The sequence below is a fragment of the Elephantulus edwardii genome, unplaced genomic scaffold (assembly GCF_000299155.1).
Source record: "Elephantulus edwardii isolate Elephantulus edwardi_28Jun2011 unplaced genomic scaffold, EleEdw1.0 scaffold00026, whole genome shotgun sequence".
Lineage (NCBI taxonomy): Eukaryota > Metazoa > Chordata > Mammalia > Macroscelidea > Macroscelididae > Elephantulus > Elephantulus edwardii.
The window spans coordinates 16,138,080-16,155,804 of NW_006399776.1; the positions used below are offsets into that span (position 1 = coordinate 16,138,080).

A 17,725-nucleotide genomic window follows, 5' to 3' on the forward strand; every position below is an offset into this window, starting at 1 on the left:
TCTGAGGCTCCGTCTAACATACTTTGGACATGTTGTGAGGAGAGACCGGTCCTTGGAGAAGGACATCATGCTTGGGAAGGTGGAGGGACGGCGCAGAAGGGGAAGGCCCTCTATGAGGTGGATTGATTCAGTGACTGAGATAACCGGGATGGGAGTATCGGAGAGAGTGTGATTGGCACAGGACAGAGCAGAGTTTAGGGCTGTTGTATATAGGGTTGCTATGAGTCACAAGCGACTCGACGGCACTTAACAACAACAACAACATGGGCCATGAGCTGGACAAAAACTATATAAAACCATTATTGTAGAAATAGATAACTTGTAAAATGTATATGAAGATCTAAGGGGGAGAGTGGAACAGAGGGGTGAGGATGGACAGGGGAAGGGAGAAATCATAGGTTCACACAATTTGATGGGTGAAGGAAGAGGTGGATAAGGGAAATGGGAAAGATCCAGTGAAAAACAATTTATATGAATTTTGTAAGAAAAGCAGTATAAAATAAAAATGTTCTTTAAAAACGTTATTGCCATATCCTTACATAATCATGGAATATTTCCTTTGGGCTTCCATATCTATATGTGCCTTTCACATTTAGAGCATAAACTTGAGGGCAGGCCCTAGCAGATATTCAGATGTTGTATATGACAAGATTTCCAGTGTCTCTTCTCCTTTAATGGCATTATAGTCATCTCTGGTATTAGTATGGCACATATAAGTTCCTCATGGTCCATGGAGTTAAGTAGAGAGAAGAATGGGAATTGGCCTACCTGTAACAAGCACAAAAACATACCTCGCCTATGAGCATCCTTGAAAACTGTTTCTCTTTCTAGATCCTAAAACTTTTACAACATATACCAGAAAAGGTCTCTATTTACTGTTCTACTCACCTTTAATTCTGTCAGCATCTGCCTTAGGGTTTCTTTATTAAGGCCAACCTTCTTAAATCTTTTTGAAATCTGAAAATCCATTCCAAAAGTTGAAAACTAAGTAAGGCATGAAAACCTGGGTTAATGGCAAACATAGGGATCCCAAAACTACAGAATGGGGAGTAATTTATTAAAGAAATTTTCCAGGTGAAGTCGCAGATAAAGGCTTGAAAGAATTGTGTTTTTCCCCTGTGGAAGCTCTCTAACTACATGCTAACTGGACAGACCTTTTTTGCTCCCATAGTTCCAAAGAATGGAAAGAGTACAGTGGGAAGGGGAAATCTTTCCCCTCTTTACAGCCCTTAAGCTTTCTCACTACAAATCTTTAACTCCCAGGGAGCAAGTGGTTGTGTGGTCAAGGGTCTGTACTAGAAAATTTATAAGGTGGCCACTAGGAGAGGGAGCAGACAAACTGTATTGGTATTTTTGGCTGAGAGTTCAGGAAGGCGCTGAATCTGTTGGGATTCCTAGAAAATGACCCTAAGAGTCAACATTGCAGATAGCCTTTTCATAAGCTTGTGTGTATGTCTTCATTCTGAATGTGGTAAAGTCTTCTCTATCATGCTTCCATCCCACCACTACTAGTCTTTCCACTCAAAGGCCATGTTCTGAAGAACAAAAACACTAAAGACCCACCTTACCTTCTTCTGAAGCTCCAGCACCTTCTTGCTTAGAATCTTGTTATTATTTTCCTGCAGGAAAAACAAAAAACCCAAAACCAACCCAAACAGGTAATGAAGCAAGCTGCTCTGCTGTCACACCCTCCCATTCACTGAACCACAGATATTATATCTAGTTGTAAGTGGGTAGACATGTCTAGATGCTTCAAAGGGTTACTCAGCTGCTAATAGAAAAGTGGAGGCTTGAGAGGACTGGGAGAACAATCCGTTAATATAAGACATTGTTGAGACAAGTATAACTAAAAGCAGTCCTTTTAGCATGAGTCAAATGTTGCCCAAGCCTATGTCATTCTCACGATCTCCACAATGCTTAAACTCATCATCATCATTGCAGTTCCTGTGTCAATCCTTCTCCTTGAGAACATTCCTCCACTTTGCATATCCTCTGCTTTTCCAGGCATGATCTCTTTTTGCAAGGGCTGGCATCTTCTAACAACTTGTCCAAAATATGGGAAATGAAGTTTAACCTTCTTTGCCTCCTCCAAGATAGACCTGATTGTTCTTTTGTCAATACTCTTCCCCAAGGTCATAACTGACAACCACAAAGTCAACAGTTCTTCTTTAGAGTTCCTTATTCATTGTCCAACTTTCATATGGATGTGAAGTAATTGAAATACCATGGCTTAGATCATATGGACTATAATCTTTAAACTGACAACTTTGTTCTTTATCAACTTAAAGAGGCCTTTGATAGAAGATTTGCCCAATGGAACCTGTTTTTTAATTTCAACTCCTATGGATGTTGATTGCGGATACAGATTAAATGAAATATTTGACAACTTCAATCTTTTCTCCATCTTTCTTTTTTTCCATTTTTTCTTTTTTTATTATTAAATTTTATCAGTTTTAATGAACATTTACAGAGATTTTGGGTTTTCAGTCATTCATTGTTGCACTGTTTTCTCCATCCTCCTCCCCAGTTCGTTCTTCCCTCCCCCCCGAATGTCTGTTTTAATTGTCCAATTGCCACAGTGCTTGTCAAAGCCAGTTCTGATTAATCTCCTTTGTCAGTCTGTCCCTTGCCATTCCCTATCACTCCTCCCTGAGAGAGACTTCACCCTGAGTCATAAGGAAAAGGGGATGGCATATTCTCTTAGCTACTTCCTGCTGAAAAGGGACGCTGTGGGTTTCAGGGTGAAGATCTTCTCTCACTACTCTATAGGGCCCCTTTGGCAGTAGGAAACACATAGACTATTATGGAGATTGATTTTGGAATTTAGATGCACTGTTATCAATTGTGCTTAGCCGTTTTCTCCATCTTCCAACCAGCAGCTCCATGGAAGAAAGATGAGCAATCTTATCCTGAGCAGTTTATAGCATAAGAAACCCAATGAAGTTCAGCTAAGAATTGGTTCAACTCAAAAGCAATGGGATATGATGCAGCTTATTGGTTCTCTGAGTTATGAGGATATTTTTTTCCATGTTCCTGTGTAATCCATATTGGAGGCTGTATTCTTTGATCTTCTTCAGTCAGTGCTTTAAATCTTGTTCAGGTTCTACATGGAAAGTGTGTCATCTGCATAGCATAGGTTGTTGATGAACCTTCTTCTAATCTCAATGCCATATTCCTTATATAGTTGAATTATGTGCTCCTTGAATGACTTTAAAGAGAAAATCAGCCATTGGCAATCCTATGAAGCAGAGGCCTATTGTTACATGTATTGGTCACCGTGAGTTGTAATTAACTCAATGGCAACCTTTTAAATGTCTATGTATTTGTATATATGAGAAAAGTGAATTCTGTCCAAGATGGGAGCAGAATGGAGGCACTCAACCCCTATGCCATCTTAAACACCTACAATGTCTATAGGTACAGAAGACTATTATGGAAATCCCTTGGAGGAAAGAGAGCACAGATTGTGAGTAAAATGTATCATATGTTCCTTTTCTAGCCACCTCCTTACCAGCTTTGCTGTCTCCAATTCCACATCCCTCAGGGCTTCCTCTTTCTCGGTTATGATGTTGTTCAGCAACTCCTCCTCTGCCTCATGTCTGAGTGGCAGAGTGAGCTCTCTTTCCAGGCTGAAAATATAAAATTACTACATACGCATTAGTCCTAAGGAAGCTGCAACAGCACTGCGACCCTTAGTAAATGACTCCCAGGGATCTCTGGGGCTTGGAAAGCTGCCAAAGTCAGTGTCAATAAAATTCTGACCTATATAGAAATTTAATGCAAAAAGCTGTAATTAAAGCCTTTGAAGGAGCTGCAGTTCATGTATCAGGATTTAATTAATACTCTAAAGTTAACTGACAAGTGAGCTTTCCCCCTGCTTTATCTTTGTCCTAAGGAACACTCAAATGAGGAAGAGACTTTGTCATCTACTGCATGCCTGACCTTTGAATAATTTCTTCTTTCTCTTGAATTTTTTTCAGAAGAACTTGATTTGCCTCATCCATTCTTTGCAGATCCTTTTCAAGGTCTGAATTAAGATATTCAATGTTCTGTTTCGTAACTTCTAATTTTGGTATTTCCAATGTATTGTACCTGTAAGAAAATAATCTTATTACTTAACTCATGATAGGAAAACATAAGCATTAAGACTTCTCCCATAAGTTCATTGAATCTTCCATCTTTTGTTGTTATTATAATTACCACCACCTATATTTCTTACTTTATGTGATAGATTTATTTTTACAGATATTTTCATAAAATATATACTTGGAATCAAATTGTATTTTTATTCTAAATATCATAAGTAGGACCCACTAAAACCCACTGTCTTTGAAATCTTTCACAAAATAAAAAGAAAGGTTTTTTTTTCCTGTAAGGTAATTATTTTCTTCAGAGCCAAAGATTTGTCAATAAAGAAGAACCACAATGAAAGTTCAGAATTGCATTCTAAAAGAAATGTTTTTTATACGTAATTATATTCTAACTGACCACATTTTTTTTTCAAATAGAGCACCCATTTTGTAAATAACGTGCACACACGAAACAGGCAGAAATAGTGTAAAAATGTTCTGGCATAGTATGACTATGCAGACATTGTGCATACCTCATGACATTTCCAGAAGTTAATTTAGCTTCATTTACTCATTACTGGTCCAAAATGTTGCTTTTGATGACATTTTTATAATAAAGACATAAATCATGATCAAGAAATAATGGATAATGTCTGTTAGTACCACAGTAATTGAAAGCACACTTGAAATTGTACATTTGTTCTGAGCAGTTTCAGTTCTTTATACTCACTGTATGCCCAGATATGCCATTCTAAATTTGAACAGAGGGCCATGAAGAGGTCTCAAAGCAAGGTTGCTGAATCCAAAGCAAAGGCTAATCCCATGATGGATTTGAGTTATTGCCTGTGAATATCTGGTTTTTATTATTTAACTCAATGTGAAGCTGATGGTAAAATGATGCAGTGCAAGTGTAGACTGCTCATCCCATTCCAATACTCCTTCCCATCCCTGGCATCAGATTCATGTCTTCACCATTGAGGTTTAAGAGATCAAAATAGCATAAGTACAGTAGTCAATCAACCTGATTAGTTATTGTTATGTGCTGTCGAGTCCCCTGCGACTCATAGCAACCCTATGTACAACAGCCCTAAACCTTGCTCTATCCTGTGCCAACTTTATTGTCTCTGACACACCTACCCCCATTACCCCAGCCACTGAACCAATCCATCTCATCGAGGGTTTTCCTCTCTTGCACTGTCCCTCCACCTTCCCAAGAAAGACGTCTCTCTCCAAGGACTGGTTTCTCCTTGCAACATGTCCTAAGTATGTCAGATGAAGCTTCAGAATCCTTGCCTTCAGCCTGGTCTCACCCTTTCTAGGATGAACCTATTCTCCTAGCCGTCCATGATCTATTCAATACATTTTCAATTCTCCTTCTATCATTCTTAGTCATTGTTCAGTTCCCATGCATAGCAAGAAATTGCAAAGACTATTGCCTGGATCATGTGGACCTTAGTTTCCAGACTGACATTATTGCTCTTCAGTACTTTGGAGAGGTCTCTGACAGCAGACTTTTCCAATGTAATTTGTCTTTTAATTTTCTGGCTGCTGGTTCTAAGAGCGTTGATCGTGGAGACAAACAGAATCTGCCTGATAGTGGAATGAAATGTGCATGGCTACAGAACGCAGCCTGCTGGATAACCTTCTGACCAGAGGTGTGAGATAAGTTGTTGTTGTAGTTGTTGTTGTTAGGTGCCGGTGAGTCACATACGACTCATAGCAATCTTTTAAACCACAAATCTGAACCCTGTCATATTCTGTGCCATACTTATAATACCTGACACAGTTGAGCCCATTTTCATAGTCACTGTATCACGCCATCTTGTTAATGATCTTCCTCTCTTTTTTTAACCTTCCATCTTTCCAGGCATGAATGTCCCTTTTTTACAGAATAGCTTCTTCTCCTAACAACTGTCTTTAGTTAGTATCGGAGTTCAGTTTCACCATCCTTGGCTCCAAGGAGCACTCTAGTTGCACTTTCTCCAAGACATATTTCTTTGTTCTTTTGACATTCTCTTTTCCAATATCACAACCCAAAGACATCGATTCTTCACGTGATCCTTTTTCCGTGTCCAGCTCTCAGATGCATATCAAGTGATTTGGAAAACTATGACTTGAATTAGGTACACCTTAGTCTTTAAGCTGACATTATTACTTTTCAGGACTTTGGAGAGGTCCCTGACAATAGATATTCCCAGCTCTATAGTATTAAGGTAGTATCAAGTATTGGTAGTATTAAGAGTTATAATTGTGGATCTAAGTAAAATGAAATTGCTGACAGTTTTAATCTTATCTCTGTCTATTGTAGCATTGCCTATTAGTACAGTGGTGAGAATTTTTTATCTTGATATTAAATTGTAATCCATAATAAAGAGTATAATTTTTTACCTTCTGCAACAAACACCTCAAGTCCTCCTCACTTTCAGCAAGTAAAGTTGTATCATCTGCATAATGCAGGTTGTTGGTGAATCTTTCTCCAAACTTTATGCCACAGTCTTCTCCACGAAAGCCCAGCATACAAATTTAGTAAGTATGGAGAAAGGATATAATCTTGATACACATCTTTCTTCATTTTAAATCATGCAGTGTTCCCATTCTTGGTCTAGACAGAGATTCATAGAAGTGTGATTAAGTGTTCTTGAATTCTCATTTTCAATGCCAGCCATAGTTTGATCCACACAGTCAAATGCCTTTACATAGTCACTAAACACAAACATATATTTTTCTCATGTTCTTTACTTCCAGCCAAGATCTACTGGACATCAGCAATGATACCCCTGGTGCCATGGCATCTCTTAAACCCAGCTTAAACTTCTGGCAAGTCTCTGTCAATTTATTGTTCTAGCCATTTTTGGAAGATTTTCAGCAATATTTTGCTTGTGTATGATTTAAACGATATTGTTTCATAATTCCCCACATTCTGTTGGATCACATTTTTTGGGAAACCTTGGATTAATAAAATGCTACTAAAGAAGAAAAAAAAATAGGCTGCTCCCACAGCCACAACAATAAAAACAGTGTGGTACTGGTACAATGACAGATACATAGATCAGTGGAATAATATTTAAAACCCAAAAGTAAATCTGTCCACCTATGATCAACAGATTTTTTTTTTAGCAAGTAGGAAAAAGATACTTATTTAAGCAAATACCCTGTTAGGGTATTAAGAGGTTCCCAGGCCTGATTTAAAAAGATACTAGTAGAAATTCAGTTTAAGGTGTGAAAGAGTAAGATGTTCTCAGAGAGAGAAGAATGAGTGCCTCCTCATTGGTTAAAGGAAAAAGATGGCCAAGTGTTTTAATCAGGAAATTAAATCTATTAAATGGAGTAACAACAGCCCCTTTAGTAAATGGTGTTGGCAAAACAGAAAAGCTACCTGCAGAAAATTAGACAATATCCATACCTCACACCATATGCAAAAATTAACTCAAAATGGATCAAGGGTAAAACCTAAAATCATTAGAGATCATTAGAGAAATAAAAATAGGAGCAAACTTAGGATACTTAGGATCCCTACTCTATGTCGTAAAAGGTTGACAAATATAACCAAAATGTAAAACTAGAAGAAGATTTACTAGATGTACGTTGTTGTTGGTTTGTGCCAATGAGTCAAGCATGACTCATAGTGACCTTGTGAACAGATAGGAACTCTACTCTATATGCACCATCTTCAGCTTCTTCAACATACTTGAGCCTATTCCACTTTGCTAATCCATCTCCTCAAGGGCCTTCCTCTCCTTCACTGACCCTTTACCTTTCTAAGCATGATATTGCCTTTCCTAGAAATATGCCCAAAGTATGTGAAGCAGAACATAGCCATCCTGTCTCTAATGAGCACTCTGGATGATTTTTTTCCCAAGACATATCTGCTTGTTCTTCTGACAGTCCATAATATATTCAATGCTATTCTCAAACACCAAAACTCAAAGACATCAATTCTTCTTCTATCATCCTTATTCACTTTCTAGCTCTCAGATCTGTAGTAGGTGATAAGAAAAAGCATAATTTGGGTCAGACACACCTTAGTCTTTCAACTGACATCATTGCTCTTTAGGATTTGGAGAGGTCTATGACAACAGACCCAATGTCTCTAACTGCTGGTACCAAGGGTGATGATTGTGGATCCAAGTAAGATGAAATAAATAATAGATAATTTCAATCTTTTCTCCATCTATCATGATGCTGCCTATTGGCCTAAAGGTGAGAATATTTGTTTTCTTGATACTGAAATGCATTCCATTTTAAAGGCTTCAGTCTTTGATCTTCTGCACCAAGTGTTTCATATCCTCCTCACTTTCAACAAGCAAGGCTGTGTTTTCTACATAAAGCAAGTTGCTGGTGAGTCTTCCTTTGATCTTTATGCTACATTCTTCTTTATAAACCCAGATTCTTGAATGATTTCCTCAGTATACAAATTGAATAGGTGTGGGTAAAGGATACAGCCCTGATGCACACGTTTCTTAATTTTAAACCATGTAGTGTTCCCTTGCTATGTTTGGACAATAGCTTTTTGGTCTTGGTGTGGATTTTATATAAGCATAATTAAATGTTCTGGAAATTATCACTCTTCTAAATAATGGCCATAGTTTGTTATTATCCACCAAGTCAAATTCTTTTGCATAGTTAGTTAATAAAACACAGATAACCTAGATCTATTTGACATCAGCAATGATATCCCTAGTGCCACAGCTTCTTTAACACCAGATTGAAAATCTGGTCTTTGTCAACATCAGTTTTCTGTCAAAGCACAATTCTATCCATTTTTTTTATCATTTTCAGCAATATTTTATTTGCATGTGATTTTAATGATAGTATTTGATAGTTTCCACATTCTTTTGGATCAACTTCCTTAGGGATGGGAACAAACATGGTTCTCTTTAGTTAGCTGGCCAGGTACTCTGAATTTTCTGGCCTAGAGTGAAGGCCAGAGAAGTTGTAGGATGACATTAAAGATTTCATCCATGAAGAGCATAAAGTTAGTTACAAAAAGGAGGATGGAAATAGATGCCAAAAGAAACTGAAAACTGAATTAAAGCATCAAAAAGTCAAACCAAAGGAGGAGATGCTGAAGTAAAAGAGATGAACAGATGCTTTCAAAAGACAGCTTGAGAAGATAAAGAATTACAATGGAGTGTGCAAAGAAACAAAGTTGGAAAATAAAAAGGGAAGACCTCATCCAGCACTTGTCAACTTGAAGAACTGAAAAACAAATTCAAGGCTCTATAGTAATACTGAGAACTGCTGTGGGAAAAATCTTGAATAATCCCAGAAGCAACCAAAGAAAATGGAGGGAATACACAGAACATCAAAAATATCGGCTAGCACTGAAATATTTCAAAAATTAGCATATGTTAAAGAACCAGTAGTGATAAAGGAAGAAGTTCAAGTTGCATTGAACACATTGGCAAAAGATAAGGCCCCCAAGAATTTAGGACATATCAATTGTTACTTACAGAATGGGACCTTCTAAAAATGTAAGTATTTATATCCATCAAAAATTTCTTCAAAGTAGACAAAACTCAGAAGTAAGCAGAAGATATAAAAATATTCTTCATTAAAGAAAACATATAGATGTTCTACAAACACATGAAGAAATGTTCAAGATCACTAGATCTTGTTGTTGCATGTTGTAGAGTCAGAAGCAAGTCATAGCAGGTTTTCAGAGGCTGTAAATTGCACAGGAGAAAATTGCCCATACTTTTTCCATGGAGTAGCTAGTAGATTTGAACTGCATACCTTTGGGATTATAACACAAGTTCTTACCACTAGGCTACCAGAGCTCTCTAAGAGAGATATAAATCAAAACAACAATGAGATGTCACCTTACCTCAGCAATAGTAGCAAATTTCAGTAAGTAATTGAACAGCAGATGCTGGATAGGTTAGGAAGCAATTAGAATTCTCATTTATTTTGGGAGGAAATTAAAAAGGTGCAATCACTATGGAAATCAGTCTGATATTTCTTTAAAACTTAAAAAATGGAAATAATATTTGACCTAGCCATTGTACTACTTGGTATATATAGTAAAGAAATATGAACTATGACAGGAACAGATATGTACTCACTCATGCTTATTTCACCATTGTTTATAACAGTAAAGTGTTAGAAACAACTATCAGCCTATGGCTGGATAGAGAAACTGTGGTACACTCACACAATGAAGTATTATGCAACATTTAAAGGCAATGATGAATTAATGACATAACATGGATAATTCTAGAGAACTTCATGCTGATTAAATGAGTCGGTAACAAAAGGACAAATATTGTATAAGATTAGTATTATAAAAATAGAGAATGATTTAGAGACAGAAAAAATCATACTAGTATATTTGGTAGGGAGGGGAGATAAGAATAAAAAATTAATTACTAGATGTTAAGTATTCAATAATATGGATAAAGGAAAAGATAGAATGAAAAACAATCAGATACTTTGGGTGTTATAATTTGTATTACAGAACAAAATGTAAATGTTTGATTGGCATAATATGCTTTGTAACTTTTAGTAAAATTTAAAAAAAGAATTGGAATTTAAATCAACAGCATGTAAAACAATAAGAATAGCATGCTTATAAACATAATAGGACACAATTTGTTGATTCTTTGGCAATCCATATACTATTCAGTATTAGAAGCCCTGGTGACCTAGTGGTTAGAAGCTGTGCTGCAATCCCAAAGGTACACAGTTCGAATCCACCAACTGCTCTGCCAGAAACAGATGGGCAATCTCTTCCTGTGTGATTACTGCCTCTGAAAACCCATTGGAACATCAGCTATGTGAGTTCTGACTTGACATCATACAACAAAATACACCACTCTTTGCTAAATCCACAATTCAAAGGCATTGGGGGTTTGTTACTCTTTTTAATTTTCAGACATTTAGATGCATAGGAAGAATTGTAAATTTTTAGTTGGATAAGTAAAAAATAATTACATTAGTTAAGCAGGACACTATTTCTTTAAAATGTAGAAGGCTTCCTGAGAAGAAAAAAAAATTATTTTCAGCTTTATAATGATGCTGGTGTAGAGTGTTGAATATACCACGGACTGTCAGCATAACAATCAGGTTCATTCTAGAAAGGGTGAAGGCAGGCTTACCCTTGGAAACAAGGATTCTGAGGCTTCATCTGACATACTTGGGCATGTTGCAATGAGGGACCTGTCCTTGGAGAGGGACATCATACTTGGAAGGGCAGAGGGATGGAGAAAGAGAAGGAGATCAGCAATGAGATGGATTGATTCAGTGACAGGGGTAATGAGGGTAGGTGTGTCAGAGAGATGAAGTTGAAACAGGATACAGCAGGTTGTTGTACATATGACTATGAGTCACAAGCAACTTGACGCCACATAACAACAACAATGGCCAACAGGCTACAAGAGATTCATATTTGTTACCATTCCCAAAAAAGATGATCCAATTGAATGTGATAATTATAGAAATATCATTAATATCACATGTAAGTAAAGTCATGCTGAAGATTATTAAAAACTAGGTGGAACAGTATATTGACAGAGGACTTCCAGAAATTCAAGCTAGAATCAAAAGGGGTTGTGGAATGAAGGATATGTCTGTTGATGTGAGATGACTCTTGGCTGAAAAGATAGACTACCAGAAGGATGTTTATATGTGTTCTATTGACTACGCAAAGTTGTTTGACTGTGTGGATAACAAACAATATCTAACACTGAGAAGAATATCTAACACTGAGAAGAACAGGACTTCCTGAACACTTAATTGTGCTCATGTAAAATCTATACATAGACCAAGAAGGAGTTATCCAAACAGGACAGGGGAACACTACATGATTTCAAAGAAGGAAAGGTGTGTGTCAGGCCTTTACCCTTTCTTGATACCAATCTGTATACTGAGCAAATCATTCAAGAAAATTGTCTATATAAAGAAGAATATGGCATCCGGATAAGAGGAATGCTCATCAGCAACCTGTGTTACATACAGCTAATACAAACTTAGTTGCTGAAGGCAAAAATGACTTAAAACACTTTTTCTCCAGTTTACAAAATGAATTAATTCGTAACATCAAGAAAACAAAAATTCTCACCACTGCATTAATAGATAACATCATGACAGATGGAGAAAAGACTGAAGTTGTCAATGACTTCATTTTACTTGGATTCACAATCAATACACATGGTCACAGCAATCGAGACATCAAAACATGTGTTGCATTGGGGAAATCTGCTATTAAAAAACTTCAAAGTGCTAAAGATCAACAATGCCAGTTTAAAATTAAAGATCACCTGCTCTGAGTCTTGGTTTTTTTCTGTCGCTTCCTATGCATCTGGAAGTTAGGCCATGAATAAGGATGACAGATGCAGAATTGATGATACCTTTGAATAATGGTGTTGAAGAAGAGTATTGAACATCCCACAGACTGCCAGAAGAACAGACAAGTCAATTTTAGAGGAAGTGTATCCAGGGTGTTTCTTAGAGGCAAGGATGAAATTTGATCTCACATACTTTAGCCATGTTGTCATGAAGGTCCAGTCCTTGGAAAAAAAGTATTGTGCTGAGAAAAGTGGAGGGTCAGAGAAAGAGAAGACCGTCAACAAGAACACAGTCACTATAACAATGGTGAGGCTGGGACAGGATAAGGCAAGGTTCTGACCTGTTGTTTATAGGGTTGCTGCTATCAGAAGCTTACTAAGTAGCACATAACAATATCAACACTGTCTGTACTCAGACTTATGACTTACATATCCTTCCATGGCTCTTGTCCAACTTCTTCCATTGCAGATTTCCTGAAATATCAATATGCTCATTTGTTATGGAAATGAAGACTGTAATGACTATGAATAATTAACCAAGAAAAAAGCAGAAAATTACTTGATGAAACAGAGCCAAGAGGAAACCATGCTTACAATCTCTTACATTATAGGATCATTTGTAATATTTTTGCATAAACTAACTTTCAGTGATCAAAAGTTTAAAAGGATTAATGTTTTAATAGTATTTCATGCTTTGGATTCCTTTCTTCTTCCTATTATAGGCTATAACACTGTTGTTATTGTTGTTGTTGTTTTGTGCCCTTCTGACTCACAGCGACTCTATGTACATTAGCTCTGAACCCTGTCCTATCCTGAGCCAATCTCACCATCTCATATACAATTATGCATCATTTAACAAAAATATTCACTAACCTAAATTCTTGGAGAAATTTAGGGGAAAATAGAAAAGATAGAAACTACCAGCAAAGTCAGCCACCTGTTGTCTTCTGACTTTCTAACAAGTTCTACATATTACAGGCTGAATTGATCCTGGGTAAAAGCAGAAAGAATATTTGGACAAAAGGATACAACTAAGGAAAAGACAAATGCCAGGATCGCTGCATATTCTAACCACTACACCAAAATCAAAGTTCAAAGCCAAGCCAATTATGAGAAAAGTGGAAACCCAAAACTCCTACTTTGTCACTGTATTTCTTCTTTCCCCTTGCCTTTGAACCTCTATTTATTCATTTCTTTAGTCCTCCTTCCTATTCTTTTCCCTTCATTTGAGTTGATCAACTCTTTATGTCTCTCTTGTTTTCTTTCTATTCTCTATACACACAAGTCATCTCAGTCTAAGACATTATCTTCTGAGCTCACCTTTTTCTTCCTTGCTCATCTGAACATCAAAGTTGTCTTAAATAACATCACCTCGCTGACTGAATTGTCTCTATGTAGGTAGACCTGTCCTGACTAGCTGGGTGGGGCAGCATGTCATAGTGGTGGGGTAAGTGCGATGTCAACAGCTCAGTAATCTCTGGAAGGAATTTGGACAGTTTAAATCTCCTAAAGTGTCTATTCTGAAGAGCTCTGGTGGCCTAGCCTATAGGGAATGTACTGCTAACTCAATGGTCATTCCTCTCTGGTCATTCAAATCTGCCAGAAGTTCTGAGAGAGAAAGATGGCCAATCTCTTTCCATGAGATTTACAATCTTGGAAAGCACTGGAGCATCAGCTATGATTCAATTCTAACTTGAAAACAATGTATTTGGGTTTTATTGAAGCACCAATGAGATCTAGAGAAATCTCCTCTGAAACAACAAATAAAAAGGAATTACTTTTGTTCTAATTCTCTCAACCTGACAGTAGTAGAAGTCACTCTTATTTCTTTACCATGATTTCTGAGTGACACTTGTGTAAACCGCTGCAACCATATGCAACCATGCATCTCTACTCTATGTACCTGTGAGGCATGTGGTAGAAATTTCTGAAACAAAATGATGAAAACATGAGCAGTGCCTTATCTCTAAGGGGAAAAAAATCCCTTATTGTGTTATATTCTTAGAGATTCAAAACTCCATTTACTTTCCCTGAATTGATGGCACTGCCAGGTTGTTGGGAAGGAAAAGTTTATCTCAAAGATGAAAAGAATATGTAATGAAGAATGCTATGTCTAGAGAACCAATCCTACCACTTTTTCCCTAAGTACTTCCCCTTCCCCTTCAATGTTTGAGATATTTTTAAATTACTGGAGTAATAGATGCAACTTTCATGTACCATACCACTTCACTAATAAATTCTGGGTTCTTCTGTGTTGACAAAACAGGACATTGATTTGGACAGATATCAGTAAAAGGATGTTCTTGGATTTGTCACTGTGCTCACTCTGTCTCCCACACACAATTCATGCCTCCATGATCGAATTTCCAACCTAATACAATCTCCTTAGAACGTCTTCAATGAAACAATATCTGTCATAGTCTCAAACCTCCTTCTCAACTTAGTTCCAGTGCTGCTGTGACACCCTTTCATATACCAAGTCACCGTAACAGTTAAATGAATCCCTCCAATACCTGCTGCTCTCCTCTGGTCTTTTGCATTGTTTTTAGGAATTTGTACACTGGTACTCATACCACGATGTGACAATAAGGTTTTTGAGAGAGGGTTCTTTAGTCAAGGCCAATTTGATTCTCATCATCATCATCCTCATATTTACACAGAATGCATAGGAATGGGAATTGTTTGAGAAGGAAGAAAAGGCTGGGCTATTTATCTTTCATTCTATACCAGTACTTTGTGTTAAACATCAAGCAAGTTACTTAATCTTTCTGAGATACTGACCTATGGAAAGAAAATTACATTCACTTCACAAAGTTGTGAAAAGTAGATGAAGTAGTACTACATATAAGTGGCTCTGATAGCCTAATGGTAAAGAATTGTGCTATCATCCCAAAGGCACACAGTTCAAATCCACCAGCTGCTCTTTGGAAAAAGAAGATCAATATCCTCTCTCGTGATTTAATGCCTTTGAAAACACACTGAGGGGTCAGCTATGAGTCTGTCCTGACTTGACCATACATTACAACACAATATATGTAAGGTATAATCATACTTGACATGCAGTGCTGCCTAATTTTCATCCATTGTTTAGAATAGTACATTTTTAATTTTTCTATTTCATACTAGAATAAGTTTTGTACATGATATTCTCAGTATTTTTAGAGTGGTTGAATGAATAAACGACTCATTCCATGTTCTTTATCTGGAACAGTATACTCCCCTCTCTTCTTCCAACACACCTGAGAGACTCTGATCAATACTCTCTAATTAGTAGACTCAAAATGATAAATAATGACCAGGCTTCTTAATCAGATAGAAAAGGAACTCTGAGACTGTAACCATTAGGCATTCTTCAGCTGGAACTGAATTTTCCAGTGGCTCAATTTTCAGTAAAATAATAGATAAGGTGAACAATGTAAGGGAAGTAAGCACTCCTGCAACAAGCGCTTCAAGTCATCCTCATTTTCAGCAAGCAAGGTTGTGTCATCTGCATAACACAGGTTATTGATGAGTTCCTGATACCACACTCCTCTTCATAGATTCTGGCTTCTCGAATAATTCACTCAGCGCTTCATAGATTCTGACTTCTCGAATAATTCTCTCAGCATACATATTGAATAGGTATGGAGAAAGAATACAACCCTGACACACTCTCTTTTTAATTTTAAACCATGCAGTGTACCCCTGTTCTGTTCGCATAACAACCTCCTGATCCAGGTATTGGTTTTTCATGAACATCATTAAGTGCTCTGGGATTCCCATTCTTTTCCGTGTCAGCCCCACTTATTATGATCCACACAGTCAAATGCATTTGCCTAGTCTAGCCAATAAAGCAAAAATAGACATTATTCTGGTATTCTTTACTTTCAGTAAGGATCCATCTGACATCAGTAATGATATCCCTTGGTGCCCTGGCCTCTTCTAAATTCTGATTGAGCTCCTGGCAGTTCCTTATCTATGTACTCTTCCTTCCATTTTTTAATGATCTTCAGCAATATTTTACTTGCATGTGATATTAATAATATTGTTCAATAGTTTCCACATTCAGTTGGATCACCTTTTTTGGAAATGAGAACAAATATGGACCTATTCCAATCCATTGGCCAGACAGATGTCCTTCAGATTTTTTGGCATAGACTGCTAAGTTCATCCAAGGCTGCATCTGTTAATTGAAACAAGTCAATTAGTTTTCATAGATTCCTGAGGCCTTATTTTTTGCCAATGCCTTCAATGAAGCTTCCAGTTCTCTTTCATTACCATTTGGCTCCAGTCCATATGGTACTTCCTGAAATTTTTCATTGTCAATCAGTTCTTTCTACTACAGTGATTCTGTATATTCCCTTCATCTTCTTTTGATTTTTCTGGGTCATGCAATATATGCCCATAGAATTTTCTAATATTTTGACTCAAGGCTTTAATTTGTTTTTTACTTTTCTCAGCTTGAGTAATGCAGAGCACATTCTTCCCTTTTTATTTTCCAATTCCAGCTCTCTACACATTCCAATATAACACTTTGCCTTGTCCTCCCGAGCTGCAGCTTTGAAATCTTCTGTTCAGCTCTTTTACTTCAGCATGTTTTCCTTTTGTTTTGGTTTCTTGATAAGCCAGTGCAATTTTTAGAGTCTCTTCTGACATTCATTTTTATTTTTTCCTCTATTTTTGTAAGAAATGCAGTCTCTGGTATGGGTTTCATCTCGAAGTCAAGAAAACAAAGATTCTTATTACTGGACTTATTTGCAACATTGTGATGGATGGAGAAGAGACTGAAACTGTCAAAACTTCATCTTGCTTGGATCCACAATTAACACCCTTAGTCAGGAAATAAAGACAATTGCCCTGGGAAAATCTGCATTTAGGGGCCTCTCAGTTTGAGGACTAAGGTGCATCTTATTCGGGCCATACTCTCCATGATTTGTTATGCATCTGAGAGCTGAATAGTGAATGAGGATGACAGAAGAAGAATTGATGCTTTTAAGCTATGGTGTTCGAGACGAGCACTGAACAGCTCATGCACTGCCAAAAGAACAAACAAATATGTCTTGGAGAGAGTGCAACCGGAGTGTTCTTTGGAGGCAATAATGATGAGGCTTTGCCTCACATACTTTGGGTATGTTGCTAGGAAGAGCTTTTTTCTTGAAGAGGGACATGATGCTAAGAAGGGTGGAGGGTCAGTGAAGGAGAGGAAGACTCTCAATCAAGCGAACTGATGTGGTGACTGTCACAATGGGTTCTTATGTGTCAGGAAATGTGAGGATGGTGCAGCATAGGACAGGGTTCAGGTTTTTTGTTCATAGGGTCTCTATGAGTTGTACTCGACTGGACAGAACCCAACAACAACAACAATAATAACAACAACAAACATTCCTTAGA

The 17,725-nt window shown here is 37.2% G+C and overlaps 1 protein-coding gene across 1 annotated transcript in view; it reads right to left on the reverse strand.

Annotated features, from left to right (window-relative positions):
* The window catches only part of LOC102851480 (transmembrane and coiled-coil domain-containing protein 5B-like), a 22,678-nt gene extending 9,859 nt beyond the window's left edge, over positions 1 to 12,819 (reverse strand). Inside the window, exons 1-5 of the mRNA XM_006883054.1 lie at positions 12,785 to 12,819; positions 3,943 to 4,092; positions 3,512 to 3,629; positions 1,569 to 1,619; positions 889 to 957 (exon numbers count right to left, since the gene is read on the reverse strand). Of these exons, the coding sequence (XP_006883116.1) occupies positions 889 to 957; positions 1,569 to 1,619; positions 3,512 to 3,629; positions 3,943 to 4,092; positions 12,785 to 12,819 (423 nt within the window). The remainder of the gene's footprint in view (positions 1 to 888; positions 958 to 1,568; positions 1,620 to 3,511; positions 3,630 to 3,942; positions 4,093 to 12,784) is intronic.
* Positions 12,820 to 17,725: the final 4,906 nt, after the last annotated feature.